Source organism: Mastigoproctus giganteus, chromosome 12 (genome assembly GCF_048544385.1).
Source record: "Mastigoproctus giganteus isolate SK-2022 chromosome 12, ASM4854438v1, whole genome shotgun sequence".
Classification (NCBI taxonomy): domain Eukaryota; kingdom Metazoa; phylum Arthropoda; class Arachnida; order Uropygi; family Thelyphonidae; genus Mastigoproctus; species Mastigoproctus giganteus.
Genome location: NC_143586.1, coordinates 108,812,981 through 108,835,862, shown reverse-complemented (window position 1 = coordinate 108,835,862; position 22,882 = coordinate 108,812,981). Strand labels below are relative to the sequence as shown.

Sequence of the window (22,882 nt, the reverse complement as noted above, 5' to 3'; positions counted from 1 at the left end):
ACATAGAAGTTTAATAACATTTTGTTGCAGAAGAGGCATAGAGCATCAGGGGCAAGTTCATCACCTGTATGCATACACCCCAGAGACAAATGATTGTACTTCCCTATTTTACTGTTTTCTGCAGTTTTCGAACTGATGATACTGAATGACGACAAAAAATGTTGAGATTCACTTACAATGTTGGTTACACCTCTACTTACTGTAATAGTACTTGATTGTTTACTTAAACTATCTCTTTTTAGCCACTGATCGATGATAAATAAAACACAAATTCACATTAATATTACTGCATGTTACTTCACTGATACTAATGTAGCAAATGAAAATAACCATTTCATTTCCCTTGTAATTATGTTAATGCTGTATGAACTATGCCTAAACTGAACTGGTGATCCGTGGTTAGCATTAGTAGAGGCATATGACGCAAGAAAGCAAGCTTATGCAGCAGCAACCAAAAAAAAAAAAAAAAAACCACTCCCATTTCACCCCTCCGTTCATTCGAAATAGCTGTCCAGCTGAGCTTAAATTTATTTAGGCTATCAACTTCCACAACAAGGGATAGAAATCTGTTCCACCAACCAACTACCCACTAGCTAAAGCAAATTTCCACGCATCTATCCTACATCTGTCTTTCCTCAATTTGAATTTATGCCCTCTCAGGTGATTATTCTGAGCAAGAGGAAGAATCCCATCAGCATTGAGCATGCTCAAACCATTCAAGGCTTTATACACCTCTATCAGATCACCTCGCTGGTGCCTAGTCTCCAGACACTGTAATTTGCAAAACTTAAGCCTTTCTTCGTAAGAGCACCCCTTTGTTCCATTCACTAATCTTGTTGCTCTTCTCTGTACTTGTTCCAACAGCTCTACATCCTTCTTGAAATGAGGCCTCCAGACCTGTATACAGTACTCAATAATCACCTCCTTATCTCTGCTAGAAAAATTCCTGTATATCATTGACAAGACACCATGAGCTACTCTTGCAGCCCATCTGCACTGCTCAGAAAACTTCATATCTGCCTTGGAAGTTACAGCTAGAGATTACTAAACTCTGTAGCAGGTACAACAATGCAAGTTTCTTAATTTAACACACATATTTTCCTTTCTGCTTCCACATACAACATACTATGTAATCAGTTAGCTAAGAATATATATATATCAGAAGCATAGGTAACAGTGCATTACATGATTTGACCATAAACTGATCGTCGCTCACTTCTTGGATAAAGGTTTTTTTTTAACTAGATATTGTAGCAGTCATGCAAAATAAACATATCACTAATTAAAGAAGTTTTGTGATTAATTTTAACAAAATATTATTCCTTTAATTAGAAAAAAAAATAATAAGTAAAATTCAAAGTAGCCATTACAGAAATACATCCCTGGAACCCCTGGGAACTGTTTAGTGATATTGTTGTGTACATTGGCACTAATGACATTAAGAGTAGGAGATCTGTAAACTTACTTAACACGAGTTAATATTGAAAAAAAGTTACAAGTTTAAGTGTCTGCAATTTTGCCCAGACATGAAAGAAGGGAGTATATGAAAAGAGTCTTGTCATTCAGTTCGGCCCTGGAAAGAATGTGCAAGGCTCATGGGGTAGAATTTTTCTCAGCATATAGTCTGTGCTTGTTAACAGCTTCTCCTCTTAAGAAGCACAGATGGGATGCTTTTAAATAGAAAGGGCAAGAATATTTGTTGATGCTATCGAGGCAATGTTAAATGGGTCAGAAAACTGCTAGCTTGGGGGGGGGGGATACATAGACTAATAGGTTAACAGTAGCTGCTGGCAGAGGTGAAAGTGATTCTTGCACTGCTTTTATTGGAATGAGCAGCAGCCTGGAAAACAAGGTGCTGGGGATTTCAAGAACTGTTAGGAGTCATCGTGGAACTAGTAAATACATGAGCTCTGTTAGAGTAACTAAGAGTAAGAATGGGTGTTTGTATACTTGCATGTACACCAATTCTAGGAGTACAGTAAATAAATTTGATGAATTGCTGCAAAGTGCGGATCAAGGTATCAAAGGCAGATATTGGTGGGATATCAGAAAAGTGGTGTCACACAGATATAAGGAATGTAGAATGTACAGAAAGGACAGACAGGATAGGAAGGGAGGCGGTGTTATGCTATTACTTAATACTGTTGTACATAGAAGACTGCTGTATAAATTGAAGCAGAATGACATTAAGGGAAAGTTGCTGCTATATATAAAGAGATGGATGAGTGTGAGAAGATATAGTGATAATATAATCAATGGACACTGCTCTTTGCGGACTAATGTTATTAATTGGGCCCAAAGATTTCTCGTAATCTGTCTTCACTTGCCCAACCTTCTTTCTGACTTGATTACAGACCAGCTTATATCTACCATAGGTTTCTGTGTCACCTGATAATTTATGTATCCCATACGTTTTTATTCTCTGCCACGAGCCTCATTAGTTCATCTGAACCTTGAATATTTCTTAGTTGTATGAAAAGCATAGTAGATTCCAAGATTAATTCCTTCAGTACTTCCCATTTAGAATTTGCTGTTGGTAAAGTCATCAGTTGGTCCCATTGTGTAGAATTTAAAATCTATCTTGAGACCACCACAGTCACCTTTGCAAAAGCCTTTTAATTTACCCTGTTATAGTTACATCTTTAAGTTAATCCTATATCAGTACACTGTGATCATTGCCACCTAGTGGTTCCTTTATCTGCAGATTCTTAACTCATGAATAATCACTGCTGATAATCAGATCAAGAGTAGTACTCCCTCTGGTTGAGGCGCCTCCGTGGGCAGGAGCAGCAGTGCGTAGCACACACTTCTTGATTAGACCGGGGTTCGAGCCCGTGACCACCAAATACGGAGGATGCGGAAAGGTCAGGGAATGACCACCGCATATCCCCGAAGCAATATGGCCTTAGTTGCTAATGCTCCTAAAAACCAAGTAACAAACAAACCCTCTGGTTGCCTCTCAAACATGCTGCTGTAGAAAACAATCATCAAATAAATCCACAGAATTCTTGCTAGTGTATGAATAACCATCTCCCAAGTTTAAGTCAATATCTGGAAAGTTAAAATCCGTCATGTCTAATGTCAAAAAGTGTGTTCTTTCATCTTCTCAAACTTCAGCCCATACATGGTTCTAAGTACTGTAGGTTTTGATACCTCTCATGCCTGGAGTTTTCATTAAAAAAAAAAAAAAAGTTAAGAAGCGTATAAAATATAAGGCAGCACATCCATTTGACATGGGTGGCCAGTGCAATGTTGAGTCAGTTTGTCGTGATATAAGCACTGGGAAAACAAGAATAAGCATAGTAGTGTGTTATAGGCTGAATGACTGTGATAAGTATATCAAACTGTAGAGAGAAATAGTGGGCCAGTAAATCAGAATGTCTTATAATGGAGAATTTTAAAATTCCAGATATCGACTAAAACTTTTTTTTGGACACTGACACATTAGCAAGACTTTTTTGGATGTATTGGATGACAGTTTTCTACAGCAGCATGTTAGAGAGGCAACAAGAGACTGCAGTACTCTTGGTCTGATAATCAGCAGTGATTCTTCATGCATTAATGATCTGCAGATAATTAAAAAACCACTAGATAGCAGTGATCACAGTAAATTGATGTGAGATTTAACCAAAGGCATAACAACCATCCAGGGTAATGGGAAGGTTATTTTGTTTCGTAAAGGAGAGTACAGTGGTCTCAGTCAGTTTTCAAATTCTGTACAGTGGGATCAACTAATGATGTTATCAACAACAAATTCGGGAACCATTCAGGAAAATAATCATAGAAGCTACTAGGCTTTTCATACCAAGTAAGAAATACTATTCATATGCTAGAGCTAAATAGATGTCAGATGAACTATTGAGACACATGGCAGAGAAGAAAAATGCATGGGATGAATATAAATTATTGGGTCATACAAAAGCGTATGGTAGAAACTAATCTGCAATCAAGTCACTAGAGGTTAGGCAAAAAAAAAAAAAAACACCAAAAAATTCTTTACTTATATTAACAATAGAAGTTGAATCACATCAGTCCACTTGATGTTGATGATCATGCTCAGGTTACAGACAGGCTGAATAGTTGCTTTGCATCTACATTCACGCATGAGGAATTCTTTTGGGAGGGAGATGTCAGATGTTTATAAAACTGACAGGAAGGTGAATGATTTTGTGGAAACTGGGAGAGAAATTGTTGAAGTTAAACATAAAAAAAAAAAAAAAAAAAAGGCACCAATTATATTATGGGAGGCAGCAAAGGAGGTAAGCTAACCCATAGCCATAATTATGTGCTCACCTTTGGGTTAAGGGGAGGTCCCTGTTGACTGGAGATGTGTAAATGTATCCCCAATTCACGAAGGAGATCACAGGGTAACATGAATAATTACAGACCTGTTAGTGTAACTTCTGTTCCAGGGAAAATAATGGAGTCACTGGTAAAAGAATTAAAGCAGAATCATCCACACAGGAGTTCAGTTATATTTCATCCATAGCATGGTTTGTTAAGAGATCTTGTCTGACCAATTTGATTGGATACTATGATGCATTGACAAATAAATGGATGCAGAAAATAATTTTGATATCATATACTTTGATTTCAAGATAGCTTTTGATACTTTTGCACATGAAAGTCTTTTGTATGAATTGTGGAGCAGTGTGGCATTAAGGGAAAGTTACTGCTATAGATAAAGGCTAGCTGAGTGGGAGAAGACGAGTAGTTATCAATGGGCACTGCTGTTCGTGGACTAATGATATTAGTGGAGTTCCCCAGTGTTCGGTGCGGGGCCCGTTGTTGTAGTAGTTGTGGCATGTGATGCAAGAAAGCAAGTGTATGAGCTTATGCAGCATCAGCAAAAAAAAAAAAAAAAAAAAATCACACCATTCCCTCCAAATGCCTGTCCAGTTCCTCCTTAAATTTATTCAACCTATCAACTTCCACAACGACAGATGGAAGTTTGTTCCAGCAATTAACCACTCACTGGCTAAAGGCAAATTTCCACACATCTATTCTACATCTGTCTTTTCTTAATTTGATTTTATGCCCCCTTAGGTTTGTAATCTGGACAAGTGGAAGGATCCCATCAGAATTCAGTGTGCTCAACCCATTCAAGGCCTTATACACCTCAATCAGATCACCGTGCAGGTGCCTAGTCTCCAGCCACTGCAATTTGCAGGAACTTTAATATTTTGTGAAATTATTTCAATAATTTCAATTTGTATTTGATCACCCAAATAATGCCGATATTTTTCGATTCAGATTTCTGAATACGGCGAATATGTTCTGCCCTAACTGAATCAAATTTAGAAATTGTTTCAGAAAGTTAAGCCTCTCTTGGTAAGAGGATCCCTTCATTCCCCTCACCAATCTTGTTGCCCTTCTCTGTACACGCTCAAGCAAATCGACATCCTTCCTAGAATGAAGCCTCCAGACCTGTACGCAGTACTCAAGGCGTGGGCTGACCATTGCCTTATACAGAGGGACAATCACTTCCTTTTTCCCTACTAGAAAAATTCTTATATATCATTGACAAAACTCCATGACCTGCCCTGGGAGCCTGTCTGCATTGCTCAGATATATTGTTTTCTGTATTTATTAATGATATCAATGAGGGTGTATCAGGCTTAAATTTGCATGTGATATGGTGTTTACTGACAGTAGTAATTAAGTATACTGCTGCAACAAGATGTAAAAAAATTAGGCAGACGGGCTGAGAAATGGCAGTTGAAGTTTAACATTAAAAAATGCAAGGTACTGCATATGGATAGCAGTAAACCCAGGGTAACCTGTCAACTGTGTGGTGTTGCACTCATGTAGTGCAAAATGAAAAGGGCTTCAGCGCAATTGTGCAGTCAGTTATGAAGTTCTCTTAGTATTGCAGACAGGCTGCCAGGACAACTCATGGGGATTTTGTCAATGATATACAGGAATTTTTCTAGCAGGGATAAAGATTTGAGGTGAAGGTAAAGAAAGCCAACACGAGAACGATGAGAAACATCGGATAACTTACGTGGAAAATTAGTTTCCTGATATGGTACTCTAGCACTGCTCACTGTAAACAGACGGTAGGTGTTATCGGTCTGGAGCAAAGTCAAGAACGATATATTGATTTACAGGTAGGCGAGGCAAACAATGTGCTGATTGGTGTGCAAACACAACACACGATAACATTGGTTTAGTATCCTGTAACTCAGAAGCACTGATGGTAATTTGCCCTAATCGCCGCTTTCCATAATGGTGAAAAAAGGTCAGGTTGCTTCCACTTGAATCCCATGGGAGCTTGAACCCCTCCCGAAATGAAGGGTGTAACCTAACCTTTTTTTCTTAAGAATCATGGGTGGACTAGCGCAGAAATTGTTTATTAACAAAATATTAATTTTTTATTACTGTACTTTTATTTTTTAAGACACTCGTGCAGATACACACACATCATAATGTCAATCAACACCTCAATAGCTATTTGCTATATATATATTTATATATATAAAAAGAATCTTTCTTTCTTTTCTTATTATTTCCTAACCTAACGTTTAAGGTTAGGTCACGAAATATAAGGAAACCTTTTCTATTATTTCCTAATCTACCATTTAAAGTCAGGTTACAAAATATAATTAAAAATAGAGAAACCCGCTATACTCCAGAATTTGGGTACAAGTTTTCTCTGCACGGTGGACGTGGTCTTAAACTACGCCCACTGGAGATATAGTAGAGTCGAGTTCTGTGATTGGGTCATTACTGTGAATGCGTAATTTTTGCTTCTGATTGTTTCATTGGATATGAATTTAGTTTGGTTTAGAGGGAAGTACGAAGTTATCATTTGCACGTGTGCATTTGGTTTTTTTGTCGCCATTTTCCTGGTGCTGTTAGTATATTTTGTGCTACCTTTTGCTTGTCGTGTTAGGTGTTTTCTTCTTTTGTTATTGTGCCATTTACGCATATTACTCTCTGCTGCTGTGTGCTCTACTGGCATCACGTGTTATTTCCCTTTTTTTTGTTGTTTCTTGTTTAGTCCCAATGGAGCGAGTGAATGTGAAATGTGAATGTGGTGTTTACTCCCCCACCATACTGCTGTTTTTGTAGCGGAAAAGGAGTTCCCTATTTAAAAACAGCGATAACGAATATTCTATCCAAAAATTATGCCCAGCCCTCGCTATCTTCAGTTTTGGTTAGGGTGTTTATCCACCACCATACCTCTGTTTTTGTAGTGGAAAACGAGTTCCCTATTTAAAAACAGTGGTAACGGATATACTATCTAAAAATTATGCCCAGCCCTCGCTATTTTTATCCCCCACCATACCGCTTTATTTTTGTAGTGGAAAATGAGTTCCCTATTTAAAAACAGCGGTAACGGATATTCTAACCAAAGATTATGCCTGACCCTCGCTATCTGGAATCTTAGTTAGGCTTTTCATTCTCCTCCTTACCGGTGTTTTATAGCGAAAAAAAGAGATCCATATTTAAAAAACAGCTGTAAAAGATATTTAAACCAAAGTTTAGGTTTTTACGAAACTTCGGAAGATATTTAATTAAAAAACTGACTTATTTTTCAAAATTTATAATTATTTTCACTTATTCTAATAACGTATTGTAGTTTCTCTTTATGTTCATTTAGGCTTTGATGTATTATGATATCACGTGACTTTGGCATGTTAAGTGGGCGTGGAAAGCAGTGAGTGGCAGCTGTCAATCACTGCATTTTTTCTGACCGTTAGTCGAAATATGGACTTGTACCCAAGATCTGGAGTATTACCGAGAACCCTTTTCCTTTTTTCGTAACCAAACCTAAATCAACAATATAGTAAAAACACTCATGAACTCCAAAAAATCTGCTTTTAATAATGAGAAAAAAAACATAATGATTAACATAAAAATGAATGGAAGGAAACTTATTAATTTAGTTTTCATCAACCGACATTTTATTTTCCTTACAGATTTCTTCCATCTTTAAAAGATTCATCGCCACTATTACCGTTCGTCACAAAACTATTATGCACCGTTCTTTACTCATAAATACGCAGTAGCTTGTTGTCTGTCTTGCCTACCACCAATCATTTCATCGTTTGCCACACCTACCTGTCAATCAATATATCCTTCTTGAATTTGGCTCCAGACCGATAACACCTACCGTCTGTTTACCGAGTGAGCAGCACTCGAGTCCGGTGTCGGGAAACTAATTTTCCGCATAAGTTATCCGACTTTTCTCTCCGTTCTCGTGTTGGCTTTCTTTACCTTAGCCGGATTTGATTATCCCATTGTATAAGGCGGTGGTCAGGGCCACATCTTGAGTACTGCATACTGGTCTGGAGGCCTCATTTTAGCAATTGTGTAGAGCTGCTAGAACAGGTACAGTGAAGAGCAATGAGATTTGTGAGGGGAACAAATTGGTGCTCTTACCAAGATAAACTTCATTTCTGCAAATTGCTGCTGCATCTGGCGATTGGGTATCTGAGAGATGATCTGATTGAAGTGTTTAAGGCTTTGAATGGCTTGAGCAAACTCAGTGCTGTTGAGATCCTTACTCTTGCCCAGACTATACACATGAGAGGGCCTAAATTCAAATTGAGGAAGGATGGTTGCAGAATAAATGTGCACAATTTGCCTTCAGCCATTGGGTGGTAGATTGCTGGAACAAGTTGTTGTGGAAGTGGATAGTTTGAATAAATTATTATTATTATTTTATTTTATTATTATTAGCTATATGGTGCAAGGAAGCCTGAGGCTTATGTTGCACCAGCCAAAAAAAATTTCTGAATTACTCTGAGAGAGAGAGTGAGAGAAACAAGAGTCAGAAGTAGAAGGGAATCACCAAGAAAAAGGAGGATGATGATATCCAGCTCAGGACCCTGGGTGTGCCAAGCCCATGCTCACCATATGTGAACCCCTGGGGTTAAATTCAAGGAAGAACTAGGCAAACTATTGGTGGCCAGGAGGGATAGGCAATATAGGATTTTTTTTTTTTGTCCAATGCTGTATAAACTTGATTTCTTGCTACATTTGTAATTTTTATAGTGATATGCTATTATGATAAGCTATCATTGTAGTTCCTCAACATTTTATTTATTTTTTCTTTTGTTAAGTGTTTATCAGGTTCTACAACAGACAGGATGGCTGCACTTATTGAGTGTTCAGTAACTAGTCTTGTTAGAACCTTTAAAGGATGGGAAAATTTCATGGAACACGTCTTTGAATAGAGACAAATGCAGCCAAGTATATGAGGCGATGGAGCAAAGTGCTTGATATCAAAGTGTAAATGTCACTAAAACAACAGAACAAATTAATCAGCACATTCAGTGTGGAGAATATTATAATGCAGGCCTCACCTGTTCAATATATAAGTATTTTGAATATTGATTGTGTGAAGCTCATACTGATGAACTTACAGAGGAAAAATTTAAGTGCGAGCAGTAATATGGATCATGTGAGTCCTGCATTAGGCAACATCACCTTTACCATGTGGAGAATAACACAAAGAATGAAATGTGGGAGTAGGAGGTAAGTCATGTGGTCCAGTGAGTCTTAATTTTTTTCCTTTCAGCACTGATGGAGGAATGCACATATGGAGGAAACCACATAAGGCACTGGAACCACCTTCCATGTAATGGCACTACAGGATTAGCAGGTATGTGAATTCACACCTGTTATGGTAGCATGCCATTGATCCCATAATCACATTGGATGGCACTTAATATAAATGCCAAAGCATATCTGAACATCATTGCAGATCAAATACATGGCAGTATTGCCTGTGTACCTCTGTTGTCAAACAATGGTACTTTCAAGATGATAATGCAAAATCATCCACTGTGCCAAATGTGTGACAAAGTGTTTTGGGGAACACGAGAAAGACCAAGTAGTTACCTTGGCAAGCTGAATCCATAGACCTTAACCTCATTGAGTATTGTGATGAACTGGAAAGACATGTTCACCCTCAACAAACCTCCATATGCATTGCTCCAGGAATTGAGGATAGTTTTGTTGCATGAATGGGGCAGTATTTCTTGTGTTTTTTCATCATCTTGTTACATCTTGTCAGAGCAATGATAATGATTCTGGTAAACAGTGGCCCAATAATCTCTTATCCCATAGTTCTAGTAAAGTAGCATGGCAGTGTAGATACTGAGTAAAAAAGAAAAGATAACTGTGTTGTAATCACAGATAAATAACATTAAAAGTCATGAAAAACCTTAGTCTCCCAATTGGGAGACTACGGTTTCATATAATTCTCAAAACTGGTAATAGTTCCAGTAACTAAGACAGCTGAATAAAAGAGAGAAATGAATGAATTGGATTGCTGTTTGTAAAAGGAGTTACGTATTTTTGTTTTGCTATGATTATTTATAATTTTAAAATAATAAAGTCATCTCAAAAAATGTTTCATTTTCAGAACTGATGAAAACTGAAAGTTAAGCATTAATATTTGGGGGTATGTATCAAATTCCATTAATTTCATATGTTTGGAGCATGGTATCAAAGGCTAACAGAATGTCAGCAGTTAAAGAGGTAAGATTAATGGACAGGCTTGAGGTATTCATTGTTGACAATGTACATATTTTTTTAAACCATGAATAGAGTTATCTGTTTAAATCTTAGGTCAAATGACCTCAATTTAAATGAATGCGGAAAATAAAGATATCGGTTTCTAAAAGTGGCCAGGTCCATAAATAAAAATGTTTGGAAATAACTTTTATTGTTTCATGACCTACCCATAATTCAGTTGTACTATTTTAAATTTAATAATTGGTGATTCTGAAAGTAAATAAACATTTAGAATCAGGTTTCCTGTATAAAATGAATTTTTTTAAAGTTTCATAGATGTAAGAGCCTTAACAAGGAATTTTTCACTTTTATTTGGTTAAAAAAATTCAAATGGGACTTTTAGTGAAAAATGAAAAATTAAATAATAAAGTTTAAAAATTTTATTACTATTAATAATTTTTTTATAAATCTTCCAAGTACTCTTCATGAGATTTTGAAATTGCAGGCTCTGGAACAAGTTTCTTTCTTGTCACAGATTGACAGGGATTCGTACCAATGATGGTATTCAACTAGAGTGATCGTCTTTTTTGAGATTCGTAACTGTTGCTTATATCAACTTTTTAGTTCTTTCTGTATCTTTGTTTTCCTCTTTGTCCAGCACTCTAATTAATCTTTTAATTCTCTGTATTCACTGTCTTGATTGTAGCTAAAGAAAATTGTTCCTGGATAATGTTTCTCATATTTGAAGTGTTTTATCCTTAACCATTGCACCTGTCTACCCACGCTGTCTTTGATTCTATTTTTTATTACTGCTGCAGCTAACTGTTTTAAAGTTTTGAACCTCAATTGTTTAGTTATGTAGGCATCGGCAACTTTGTAGCGATGATTTTTAGATCTGGTTAGCTTAAAAATGTTCAACTATTTGTGCATTGTAAAAACCGACACATTCTTTTTTGCTGACTCAAATGCGCGGTTCATTGAGTTGACTTATATATGGGTGTCTCTTTTCAAGGAAGTTGTGTTCAATGATCTGGAATTGATAATTTTGAGTGATAAAAATGGATAATGCAAATATGTATTGATTGTGATTCTGTTCACTACAAGTGTCTGAAAATAGTGAGACTTCTTCAGCGGTTGGAGGTAAAGTCTGAAACCATTGTAGCAGTGCTGTACCAATTTCAAAACTTCCTCATTGCCCAATTGCTTCTGTTCGCGCAAAACAGTACGCCTTGTGAGGGGAACTGGTTCGCACTCAGTTAAATTACATAATTTTCTACTGTAATGTAGTGGGGAAACATCCGAAGAAGGAATCTGAAGAACACTTTGAAGATCGAAAATTGTGCTCAGAAATTTGTCATCTCTAGATGCTCTTCTTTATCTCATGCTCTGCCAGCATTTGCATCCTTTTTTCTTTTTTTGGTGCTCTCTGTATTCAGTTTATAGTTCAACTTTATTTTGGTCACTAGCTTTGGTATAATTGATACAGATTAAACACTGATCTTTTTTTGGGCAAAATAAAAGATAAGTTATACTTGGTGCAAAATACCCTGCAGTATACCTTCTCCAAAGGAATAACTGGTTCATTACACTTATCACATTCTTTCTTGAATAAGGCATACATTTTTATAATTGAGAGATCTGGACATAAGTACTCTCGTTTAGTGGTTCCCAAACTACTGAGATCTATGGACCTGTTCAAAAATCAAAAAAAAGTTTGCGGACTCCCATATATATATATATATATATATGTGGGATACATATAAATTATAATGTGCTGCAGCAGCTTTATGGTAGATATAAACTAGTCTGCAATCAAGTCACAAAGGAGGTTAAACAAGCCACGGTAAATTATGAAAAATCTTTGGCAAAGAATGCAATGAAAAACAGCAAAGACTTCTTTACTTGTGTAAATGCTAGAAGGAAGGGAATGAATCTCATTGGTCCAAATAACTTGGAAAAGAATGCCAAGAAAATCAGCAAAAACTTCTTTACTTATATTAACAGTAGGAGTGGAATCACATTGGTCCACTTAATGTCGATGATTCAACTGTTGATCCTACTCAGGTTGCTGACAAACTGAATTAAGTATTTTGCATCCACATTCACGAGTAGTAAGTAATTCTTTAGCAAAGTGGTTGCCAGAAGTGAATCAAACTCTAATAAGAAGCTAAATGGTTTTGTAATAACTGAAAGGAATGTGGATGAGAAATTGTTGAAGTTAAACATATGAAAGGCACCAGGTATGGAGGGATCTATCCTATATATTAAGGAAGGCAGCAATGGAGGTAAGCAAACCCTTAGTCGTAATTATGAGAGCATCCTTGGATTCAGGGGAAATCACCATGGATTGTAGATGAATGAATATATCCCCAAATCACAAAGGGGGGGGGATCAAAGTGTGACAAGTACTTACAGACCTGACCTGTTAGCTTAACTTCTGTTCCAGGGAAAATAATGGAGTCACTGGTTAAACAAATAATTCAAGACCACCTAGACAGGACTGCAGTTGTACTTCACACACAGCATTGGTTTATTTAAGGGAAATCTTGTCTGACCAATTTGATTGGATTACGTGATGCAGTCACAAAGGAACTGGATGCAAAAAATAATTTTGATATCATATATTTGGATTTCAAGAAAGCTTTTGATACTGTTTCACATAAAATATTGCGGTATAAAATGGAGCAGTGTGGCATTAAGGGCAAGTTATTGCTATGGATAAAAGGATGGTTGAGTGGGAGAAGACAGAGTGGTTATCAATGGACATTGCTCTTCGTGGATTAATGTTGATAGTGGAGTACCCTGGGGTTCGGCGATGGGCCCATTGTTATTTTCTATATTTATTAATGATATTGATGAAGGCATATAGTAGTAGTAGTAGTGGCATGTGATGCAAGAAAGCAAGTGTATGAGCTTATGCAGCATCAGCCAAAAAAAAATCACACCATTCCCATTCCCTCCAAATGCCTGTCCAGTTCCTCCTTAAATTTATTCAGCCTATCAACTTCCACAACGACAGATGGAAGTTTGTTCCAGCAATTAACCACCCGCTGGTAAAGGCAAATTTCCGCACATCTATTCTACATCTGTCCTTTCTTAATTTGAATTTATGCTCCCTTAGGTTTGTAATCTGAACAAGTGGAAGGATCCCATCAGAATTCAGCATGCTCAACCCTTAATGACAGGCTTAATGTCAAGTTTCAGATGATACAAAGGTTGATAAGGGAGGTTAATGATAGTAATGACTATGCTACTGCAACAGTCTCTAGAAAAATTAAGCAGATAGGCTGAGAAATAGCAATTGAAGTTTAACTTTGACAAATGCAAAGTGCTGCATATGGGTAGCAGTAACCCCAGATTAACTTACTGATTGTGTGGTACTACACTCGCGGTAGTGGTAAAAAATGAAAAAGACCTGGGAGTTATATTGTAGTCAGATATAAAGTTCTTTGAGCAGTGGAGAGAGAGAGGCTGCAGCAGAGTTCATGGGGTTTTATCAGTGATATACAGAAATTTTGTTTTCATGGATTAGGAGGTGATGTATCCCATTGTATAAGGCAATAGTTAGGCCAAGTCTTGAATACTGCATACAGGTCTGGAGGCCTCATTATAGGAAGGTTGCTGAAACAGAAACAGAGAAGGGCAATGAGATTAATGAGAGGAACAAAGGTGTGCCCATATTAAAGGGTTCAGTTCTGCAAATTGTAGCATCTAGAGACTAGGCACCTACAAGGTGATTTGATTGAGGTGTTTAAAGGTTTTGAATTGATTGAGCAAGCTTAATCCTGATGGGATTCTTCATCTTGCTGAGACTATGCACATGAGGGGACATATATTCAAATTGAGGAAAGACAGTTGTAGAATAGATGTGTGGAAATGTGCCTTTAGTTACCAGATGGTTAATTGCTGGAACAAACTTCCATCTGGCGTTGTAGAAGTTGACAGCTTAAATAAATTCAAGGCTGAACTAGATAAACACATTTGGAGTTAATGGATGGGTGAAATGGGAAGGGTTGTTTTTGGCTTATGCTATATTAGCTTGCTTTCTCGCATCATATGCCTCCCGATTGATTTTTGTTTTGCGAGTGGTAGTGAAAAATTTTTTTGGGCAGGTATGTATCCAGTAATTAAGGCCTAACTGGCTAGCCATTGTTGTTCTAGCAGTTGTTGATTTGCTTATAGTTCTATGTTAACAATTAACATGAACATATGTTAATTGTTAACATAGAACTATAGGCAAATCAACAATAGGCCTTAATTATTGGTAAGGCCTTCCGCCCAAAAAAGAAAAAAAAAATTTTTTTTCAGTACCACTCACAAAACAAAATTCAATCAGGACTTTGCCCTAATATATCAATGCGCGTATGATGTTTAATACAATAGCATTAATGCCGCACATCCGCAGCATTATTACAACTGTAAATTTAATAAAAATAGAACATAGGCTTAAAATTAGTGTTCAAGAATATATATATATATATATTTTTTTTTTTTTTTTTGTAATATTTGTATATAAAATTTATATGCAGAATATATTCACATGCATAATTTTGAATTTAATGATGTTGGAAATTTCAATTAAATTTGAAAGAAACTTGAAAAAGGAATTGGCTAATAGTACCTAATATATAAATAACTATAAGTTGAAATTTAAAGTGTGTGTGTGTGTGTTTAAAAGCAATGCAGATTGAGGTATTCATTGTTAATACCAACTGAAAGGAAGTAAAGTAGAAATATAAAAAAATTATATAGAAGATGGCGAAAAAATAATGTTATACAATCAATATGAGAAAAATAATATATGTATAGTAACATAATATCAGTATTGATTTAAGTGTTTTTAGTAGTAGTAGTAGTGGCATGTGATGCAAGAAAGCAAGTGTATGAGCTTATGCAGCTTCAGCCAAAAAAAAAAAAAAAAATCACACCATTCCCTCCAAATGCCTGTCCAGTTCCTCCTTAAATTTATTTAACCAATCAACTTCCACAACGACAGACGGAAGTTTATTCCAGCAATTAACCATCCGCTGGCTAAAGGCAAATTTCCACACATCTATTCTACATCTGTCTTTTCTTAATTTTAATTTATGTCCCCTTAGGTTCGTAATCTGAACAAGTGGAAGGATCCCATCAGAATTCAGCGTGCTCAACCCATTCAGGGCCTTATACACTCAGTCAGATCACCGCTCAGGTGCCTAGTCTCCAGCCACTGCAATTTGCAGAACTTAAGCCTCTCTTGGTAAGAGGATCCCTTCATTCCCCTCACCAATCTTGTTGCCCTTCTCTGTACACGCTCAAGCAAATCTACATCCTTCCTAAAATTAGGCCTCCAGACCTGTATGCAGTACTCAAGGAACGGCCTGACCATTGCCTTATACAGAGGGACAATCACCTCCTTCTCCCTGCTAGCAAAATTCCTATATATCATTGACAAAACCCTATGACCTGCCCTGGCAGCCTGTCTGCATTGCTCAGAGAACTTCATATCTGACTGCACAATTACTCCCAGGTCTTTTTCATTTTCTACCACCTTAAGTGTAGTACCACACAGTTGGTATGTTTCTCTGTGGTTACTTCTACCCATATGCAGTGCTTTGCATTTGTCAAAGTTAAACTTCAGTTGCCACTTCTTAGCTCATCTGCCCAAATTATCTAGATCCTGTTTCAGTAGCACACTGCCATCATTGTCATTAACAACCCTGCCAACCTTTGTATCATCTACAAACTTCGACACTAAGTCTAATATACCTTCATCAATATCATTGATAAATATACAAAACAACAGTGGACCCAACACCGAACCCTGTGGGACTCCACTATTAACATTAGTCCAAGAAGAGCAGCACCCATTGATTACCACCCTCTGTCTTCTCGCACTTAACCATCCTTTTATCCATTGTAGCAACTTACCCTTAATACCATTCTGCTCCAATTTGTACAATAGTCTTCCATTCACAACAGTGTCAAAAGCTTTCCTGAAATCCAAATATATGATATCAAAATTATTTTTTGCATCTAGTTCCTTTGTAACCACATCATAATATCGTATCAAATTTGTCAGACAAGACTTTCCCTTAACAAACCCATGCTGTGTCTGAATTATTGCTGCAGTCTTGTCTAGATGATCCTGCAATGCATTTTTAACCAGTGACTCCATTATTTTACTCAGAACAGAAGTTAAACTAACTGGTCTGTAATTACTCGTGTCACCCTTCGATCCCGCTTTGTGAATTGAGGATACATTTGCACATCACCAGTCCATGGGGACCTCCCCTGAGTCCAAGGATGCTCTCATAATTTTGGCTAAGGGTTTACTTAGTTGTTTTGCTGCCTCCTTTAATATAACTGGATAGATCCCATCCACCCCAGGTGCCTTTCTTATGTTTAACTTCAACAATTTCTCCTCCACTTTGCTCTCAGTTATTACAAAATCATTAAGCACCCTGCTACAATTTGATAACCTTGTGGTATTTTCGAACCTTAATAACTCCTCATGTGTGAATGTAGATGCAAAATACTCATTCAGTTTGTTTGCTATCTGAGCAGGATCCTCAACAGTCAACCCATCGATATCAAGTGGACGAATCAGATTCATCCCCTTCCTTTTAGACTTTATATAAGTAAAGAAATCCTTGCTGTTTTTCTTAGCATCTTTTGACAAAGATTTATCGTAATCCGCTTTCGCCTGCCTAACCTCCTTTGTGACACCTGATTACAGACTAGCTTATATCTGCCATAGGCTTCTGAGTCACTTGATAATTTATATGCATCCCATGCATTTTTCTTCTCTGTCACGAATCTCATTAGTTCATGTGATAACCATCAAATGAACTAATAACAATTTAGTTCATTTGATTAATAAATTCATAAATTTAGTTCATTTGATTAATAAATTCATAAATTTAGTTCATTTGATTAATAAATTCATAAATTGAACTAGTGACAATTCATAAATTGTCACTAGTTCAAATGAACTAGTGAAAATTTAGTAACTAAGTTGTCATGCAGAAATTGAAAGTATAGAAAATGGAATATCACGGGAAACCTCATTAAGGACCACAACTGTGATAATTCATCTGAACATCTTGAACATCTAGACCAATGCAAATAAGAACCATGTAGTAATGATACTTAATTTTAAATTAACTGTATTGTGTAAAGTGGTGGTCTCAATGCTGTGTACTGCATGCAAATATATCAATGAATTTAAAATATGCACCATGTTTTGATATGAGTTTTTACAATTATTTAGAGAAAAAAAATTTGTTGTGCTGCTCTCTCTCTCGTCTGTCTGTCTGTCTGTAATATTTAGTATGATTGTCCCAGTCTATTCTTTTTTACCTAGTTACTGGATGTTATCTTTTTTGCTCTCAGCACGAGAAACAATTTCTCCATTATCATTCGCCATACAATCTTGGATTAATAATAATGGTTTCATTTGAAACATCTGGCATATTTAATATTAAATTGATGTATTACTCTTTGCTACATAACATGCCTTTTACCTTCCCTATCCACTATGTGACTTTTTACACTTCTAGCATTTTTATTAAAAAAATTTCTGTGAAATTTATTTCTTGACAATATGCTGCTGACTTTTTTGTGTTTCTCATTGTCATCCCAACAGTTTTATATGAATATAATTATTAATTCTGCATTATGTTATTGGTTTACCCTTGAGACCAATGAACTTTTTTTTTTTTTTTTTTTGAAATTCCAAAGTAATTGTAAAAACTCAGATTAAAACATGCTGTATATTTCTAATTCATTGATACATTTACATGAGGTACATGGCATTGGGACTACCATCTTGGTCATTACAGTTTTCAAAGTTAAAATTCAGTATTATTATCATTATTACTACTTCCTTACTTTGAAATTGCATTGGTCTAGATCAGCGGTTCAAACTTTTTTTTTGTTCACAGTACATTATTCTTTGCCATGAGGAATCATGGCACACTGAACTTAAGTTTGCGACACTGCGGAGGGTCAGGAGACTCATGCATGCCCAGTTTCCCTTCAATAATAGCAGGATTTTTGTTGAGTTCTTAGCGAGTGCATACATGTAATTGGCAAGTTTTCTTTAATTTGTTTTTTTCAATAAAATTTTTAAATTAATTAAAAGTTTATTAAATTTAATCTGGATAAGTGTTTGATTAAACAGAAAATGTGAATGATGAGTCAATGGCAGAAACAAACAGTAATAATGTGAGAACAAATTGATTGTAAGTATAAGTTTCATACAATCTATATAGGGCATGTAGTCTCGTTGCAGCCCATAAGTACCAAGATAGTTATTTAAACTGTGGATTTATGTACAGGGGATTTGAAAACCAACCTAATCCTGAATGTGTCTGCGGAAGAAAAACTTAGGTTCCCAGTAAATTAAAAAGATATTTGAATACTAAACATGGCCGTATCATTTAAAGATAACAACTATTTTAGCCATTGCTGTCATTGGAAGTAAAACAAAAAACAAACAAACAAAAAAAAAAAAAAAGATATGGAAAAGAGAGAAATTTATTGCAGAAATGCACAAGTATACAGCTATAAAGATGCCAAAATAATAGCGATGAAAATGCATTCTCACACTACAGCTGAGGATTTAATTTTACGTCCCTTTTCTCAAGGAAAAAAGCTTTAATTCTTTAATTTTCAAATCTTCGTAACTTCGGGGACTTGAGCAAGTCCATCATATTGTCCACTAAAAGTTGAGAATGCAAAAATTGTAGTGAAATAGGCATCAAAAGATTTGAATACAGAGCAGAAGACAGAGGGTGAATTGTGTAAAGAATATTCTTATGAGATTTTCTGATTTCAAAAAGTTTGTCAAACAGTTAGTGACCATAAATGAAACTTTGATTCAGTACAGTGATTCTGAGAACAAACAACAGTCAGTAGAGTGTTGTTTGTTCTCAGAATCACTGTGAAAACAAACAACAGTCAATAGAGTGTGATCATAAAGGATCTTCTTGCCACAAGAAATTTCAAATTTCAATTATTATTCAATGAAAGTGACAGATTTGTATTCATTACCTTCAAAAGGGTAAATTCATTCATAAGCAGTTAAAGGCCAGATATTGTGGCAAACTTTCCTGAAGGATCCTCTTCCTTCATGACAATGCTCCCAGTTACAAGACTCAGAGACTGTCAACAATTTAGGTTGTGAATTTTCATCACATCTACCCTATTCCAGATATATGGGAGATTTTGATTAATACTTTTTTTCCTAAAAAAAACATGAAAGGGCAGTTTTGGGACAATAAATATATTATTCATCATTATTGCCCCAAATAATGATGTTTGAGGAGTGTTTAGATGGTCAAGACAGTGGATTCTGTATAATGGGGTTTATAAAAGATGAGCGAACATTGCTTAAAATGCAATGTCCTATGAGGTGACTATGTTGATTAAAAGTGGATTGTTTTCCCAATTATTTCATTCTTTCTGTGGTAAGCCAGAAACTTTTTAAACACCTTTCGTACATTGGTAAACTATAACAGCGATTACATAAAGGTGGCAATTCTGGAATGAAAACAGCAAAAGTTAATTCTTTATTTAATAATTTTATATATTTCACAGATGAATTTGATTTAATTTTGTTTATTGTAGTTGAAAAGGAGGTGTTCTCAACAAGGTTTCTCAGGTTTTGAGAAAAGTAAGTAATATTACCTTTTAAGTTTTATAGCATATCACAGCTTAAATTATTAACAGTCTCTGACTGTTATTTTACAGGATATTCTGATGGAATTAAGAAAAATAAAAAATAAAATTTAATTTGGGGTAGTTAATATTTTGTTAGATTTTCACTTAATATGCTTTTGTGAATAATGTATACAGAGGGGGACTCTGAAGGAAAAACCTAGGTTTGCTTAATCTGACATCTTCTTTTAGTTGTCTTCTGATTTTATTTCTGCATTTTTCCATATCTTTATACAATCAAACTTGGTTATAATGAGCATCAAGGGACCAACAAAATTTCCTTGTAACTGTTACTCACTATATGTGATAGCGGAGATGGGAAAACCCCTGGGGCCATTAAACAATGAACACTTTATATCAGTGATGAGTTAAATCTACCTCCTATTTTTTTTAAATTCTCAATAACTTGATAAAAAGATATTCAAAAAAAAAAAAAATATTAGAGAGAAAAAAAACAATATAAGTATATACCTACATATTATTTGTATTAATATGCTTGTATAAACTACAATACATTTAATACTAAACACAATTTATTTCTCTGTAATTAAAAACAATACTATTAATAATAAACACGATTTCAATTAGTCTTTATTTATGAATCTTAAAATTGATGTTTGTTTTAAAGATTTCACTTTGATATCTCTTAAGTTTCCCCTTAAAACACTCAATATACTAAAAGTCTACTTGCCTCAGTTCCTAAAAAAAAATTAACTAATGCAGTGTTCTTCACAGGACCTATCGAATGGGTTCACCACCTGGTGAATTTAACTGTCCACCTGGCTAAAATTTAAGCAATTTTTGCAGTGCTTCATGGTACTACTCGCTGATCTCGATCAATATTAATTCAAACACTATGTTATCCCGATACTTTGGCATTAGCCTGGATGTGTGCCTGATCATGGTGTGTCACTATTTACTTCAAGGGTTTTTGCCATTTGGTGTCTAGGGTGTGGCTGGATAAACCCTGTCTAGGTGTAACTAATACTTTTTCTTCTTAGTGAAATTGTGGAATTTTTGGCTTCCTTCATCATCAGCCATTTTCAATCCACTGCAGGATGAAGGCCTCTCCAGCAACTTTCCAGTTCCTTCTGTTTTGAGCACTGGCCATCCATTTACTACCCAAAAACTCATGAATTTCATCTGCCCATCTCCGCCTTTGTCTTCCAGGTTTTCTTCTAGCTCCTCTTGGGTACTATTCTGTTATTTTCTTAGTCCATCTGTCATCATGTCTTCGAGTTATGTGTCCTGCCCAAGACCATTTTAGTTCTTTATTTTTGATAAGAATGTCCTTTACTTGAGTTTGCTGCCTAATCCATGTGTTTCTCTTCTTACCTAACAGTCTGATTCCCAATATAATTCGTTCCATTCTTCGCTGTGTAGTTCTCAGCTTCACTTCCATTCTTTTGGTGAGTGCCCAAGTTTCACTTCCATAAGTCATGGTGGGGAGTATACATTGATTCATTATTTTACGTTTCAGACAAACTGGGATATTGCTCTTCACTATGTGACTATATTTCCTGAATGCTATCCATCCAAAATTTATTCTTCTCTTGACTTCCAGCCATTTATCATTATTACAGCTAATAACTTGTCCCAGATAAGTATATGACTCCACCTTTTCAATTACTGCTCCTTCAATCATTATTTCCCTTTCTGTGGCATACTTGTTCATCATTACTTTTGTTTTAGCCATATTCATCTTTAGTCCAAAATCCTTACTAACTGTGCATAACTGATTAAGATTTTCCTCTAATTCTTTGGGATCGTGGCTTAACCACAATGTCATCTGCAAATCGTAAATGGTTTAGGTACTCTCCGTTCACATTGATTCCTTTCTGCGACCAGTCTAATCTTCTGAAAGCTTCCTCAAGGGCAGCAGTAAACAGCTTCGGAGATATTGTGTCTCCTTGTCGAACTCCTTTCTCGATTTTAAATTTGCTACTGTCTTTGTCTAGTCTAATAAAGGAGGTAGCACTCTCATATATTTTCTTCAAAATCATAATGTATGGGGTATCTATGCCTTGTCTTTCCAGTGGATTTTCTAATGCAGTGCTACTTGTTTCACTATCTAGTTTTACGTTAAATCTTATGCTATTTAGTTGGGATATATGTTATGCTATTCCGTATCGTATAACAATGGTGGCACATTACGAACGGTAAAATCTGTGGACACTAAGTATTAACTTTCAAAATTGCTATCTAAATTCAAAATAAATCAAGGAGCTTGACTAGGACTATAAGCTACTTATACAAAATAATTTAATATAACAATTAAGTCAATAAAACGGCTTAAATATAATTAAAAACTTGGCGTTCTCCGGAGCTGCAAAATCTTGTTCAACACAGGATAACCTCGTACCTAACTCCGCTTGTGGACTGGAGATGTGAAATGTATCCCTAATTCACAAAGGATAATCAAAAGAAGAATGAGTAATTACAGAACTGTTAATTTGATTTCTGTTCCAGAGAAACAAATGCAGTTACTGGTTAAAGAAGTAATGCGGAACCATATACGCATCTTAACAAATTCATACAGTCACAGCATGGATTTGTTAAATGGTGATCTTATCTGAAGTCTGATTGGATACTATCATGCAGTGACAAAGGAACTGGATGTACAAAAATAATGTTTCCATCATATACTTAGATTTTAGAAAAGCTTTTGACACTTTCACTGATAAATGACTGCTATATAAATTGGAGCAGT

The 22,882-nt window shown here is 35.8% G+C and overlaps 1 protein-coding gene across 2 annotated transcripts in view; it reads left to right on the top strand.

Moving 5' to 3' along the window:
- The window catches only part of LOC150077331 (single-stranded DNA-binding protein, mitochondrial-like), a 142,063-nt gene that overhangs the window by 4,432 nt on the left and 114,749 nt on the right, over positions 1 to 22,882 (top strand). For both annotated transcript variants that reach the window (XM_090386362.1, XM_090386363.1), the window contains exons 2-3: positions 10,379 to 10,494; positions 20,083 to 20,128. In XM_090386362.1, the coding sequence (XP_090242488.1) occupies positions 10,420 to 10,494; positions 20,083 to 20,128 (121 nt within the window). In that variant the 5' untranslated portion in view covers positions 10,379 to 10,419. The remainder of the gene's footprint in view (positions 1 to 10,378; positions 10,495 to 20,082; positions 20,129 to 22,882) is intronic.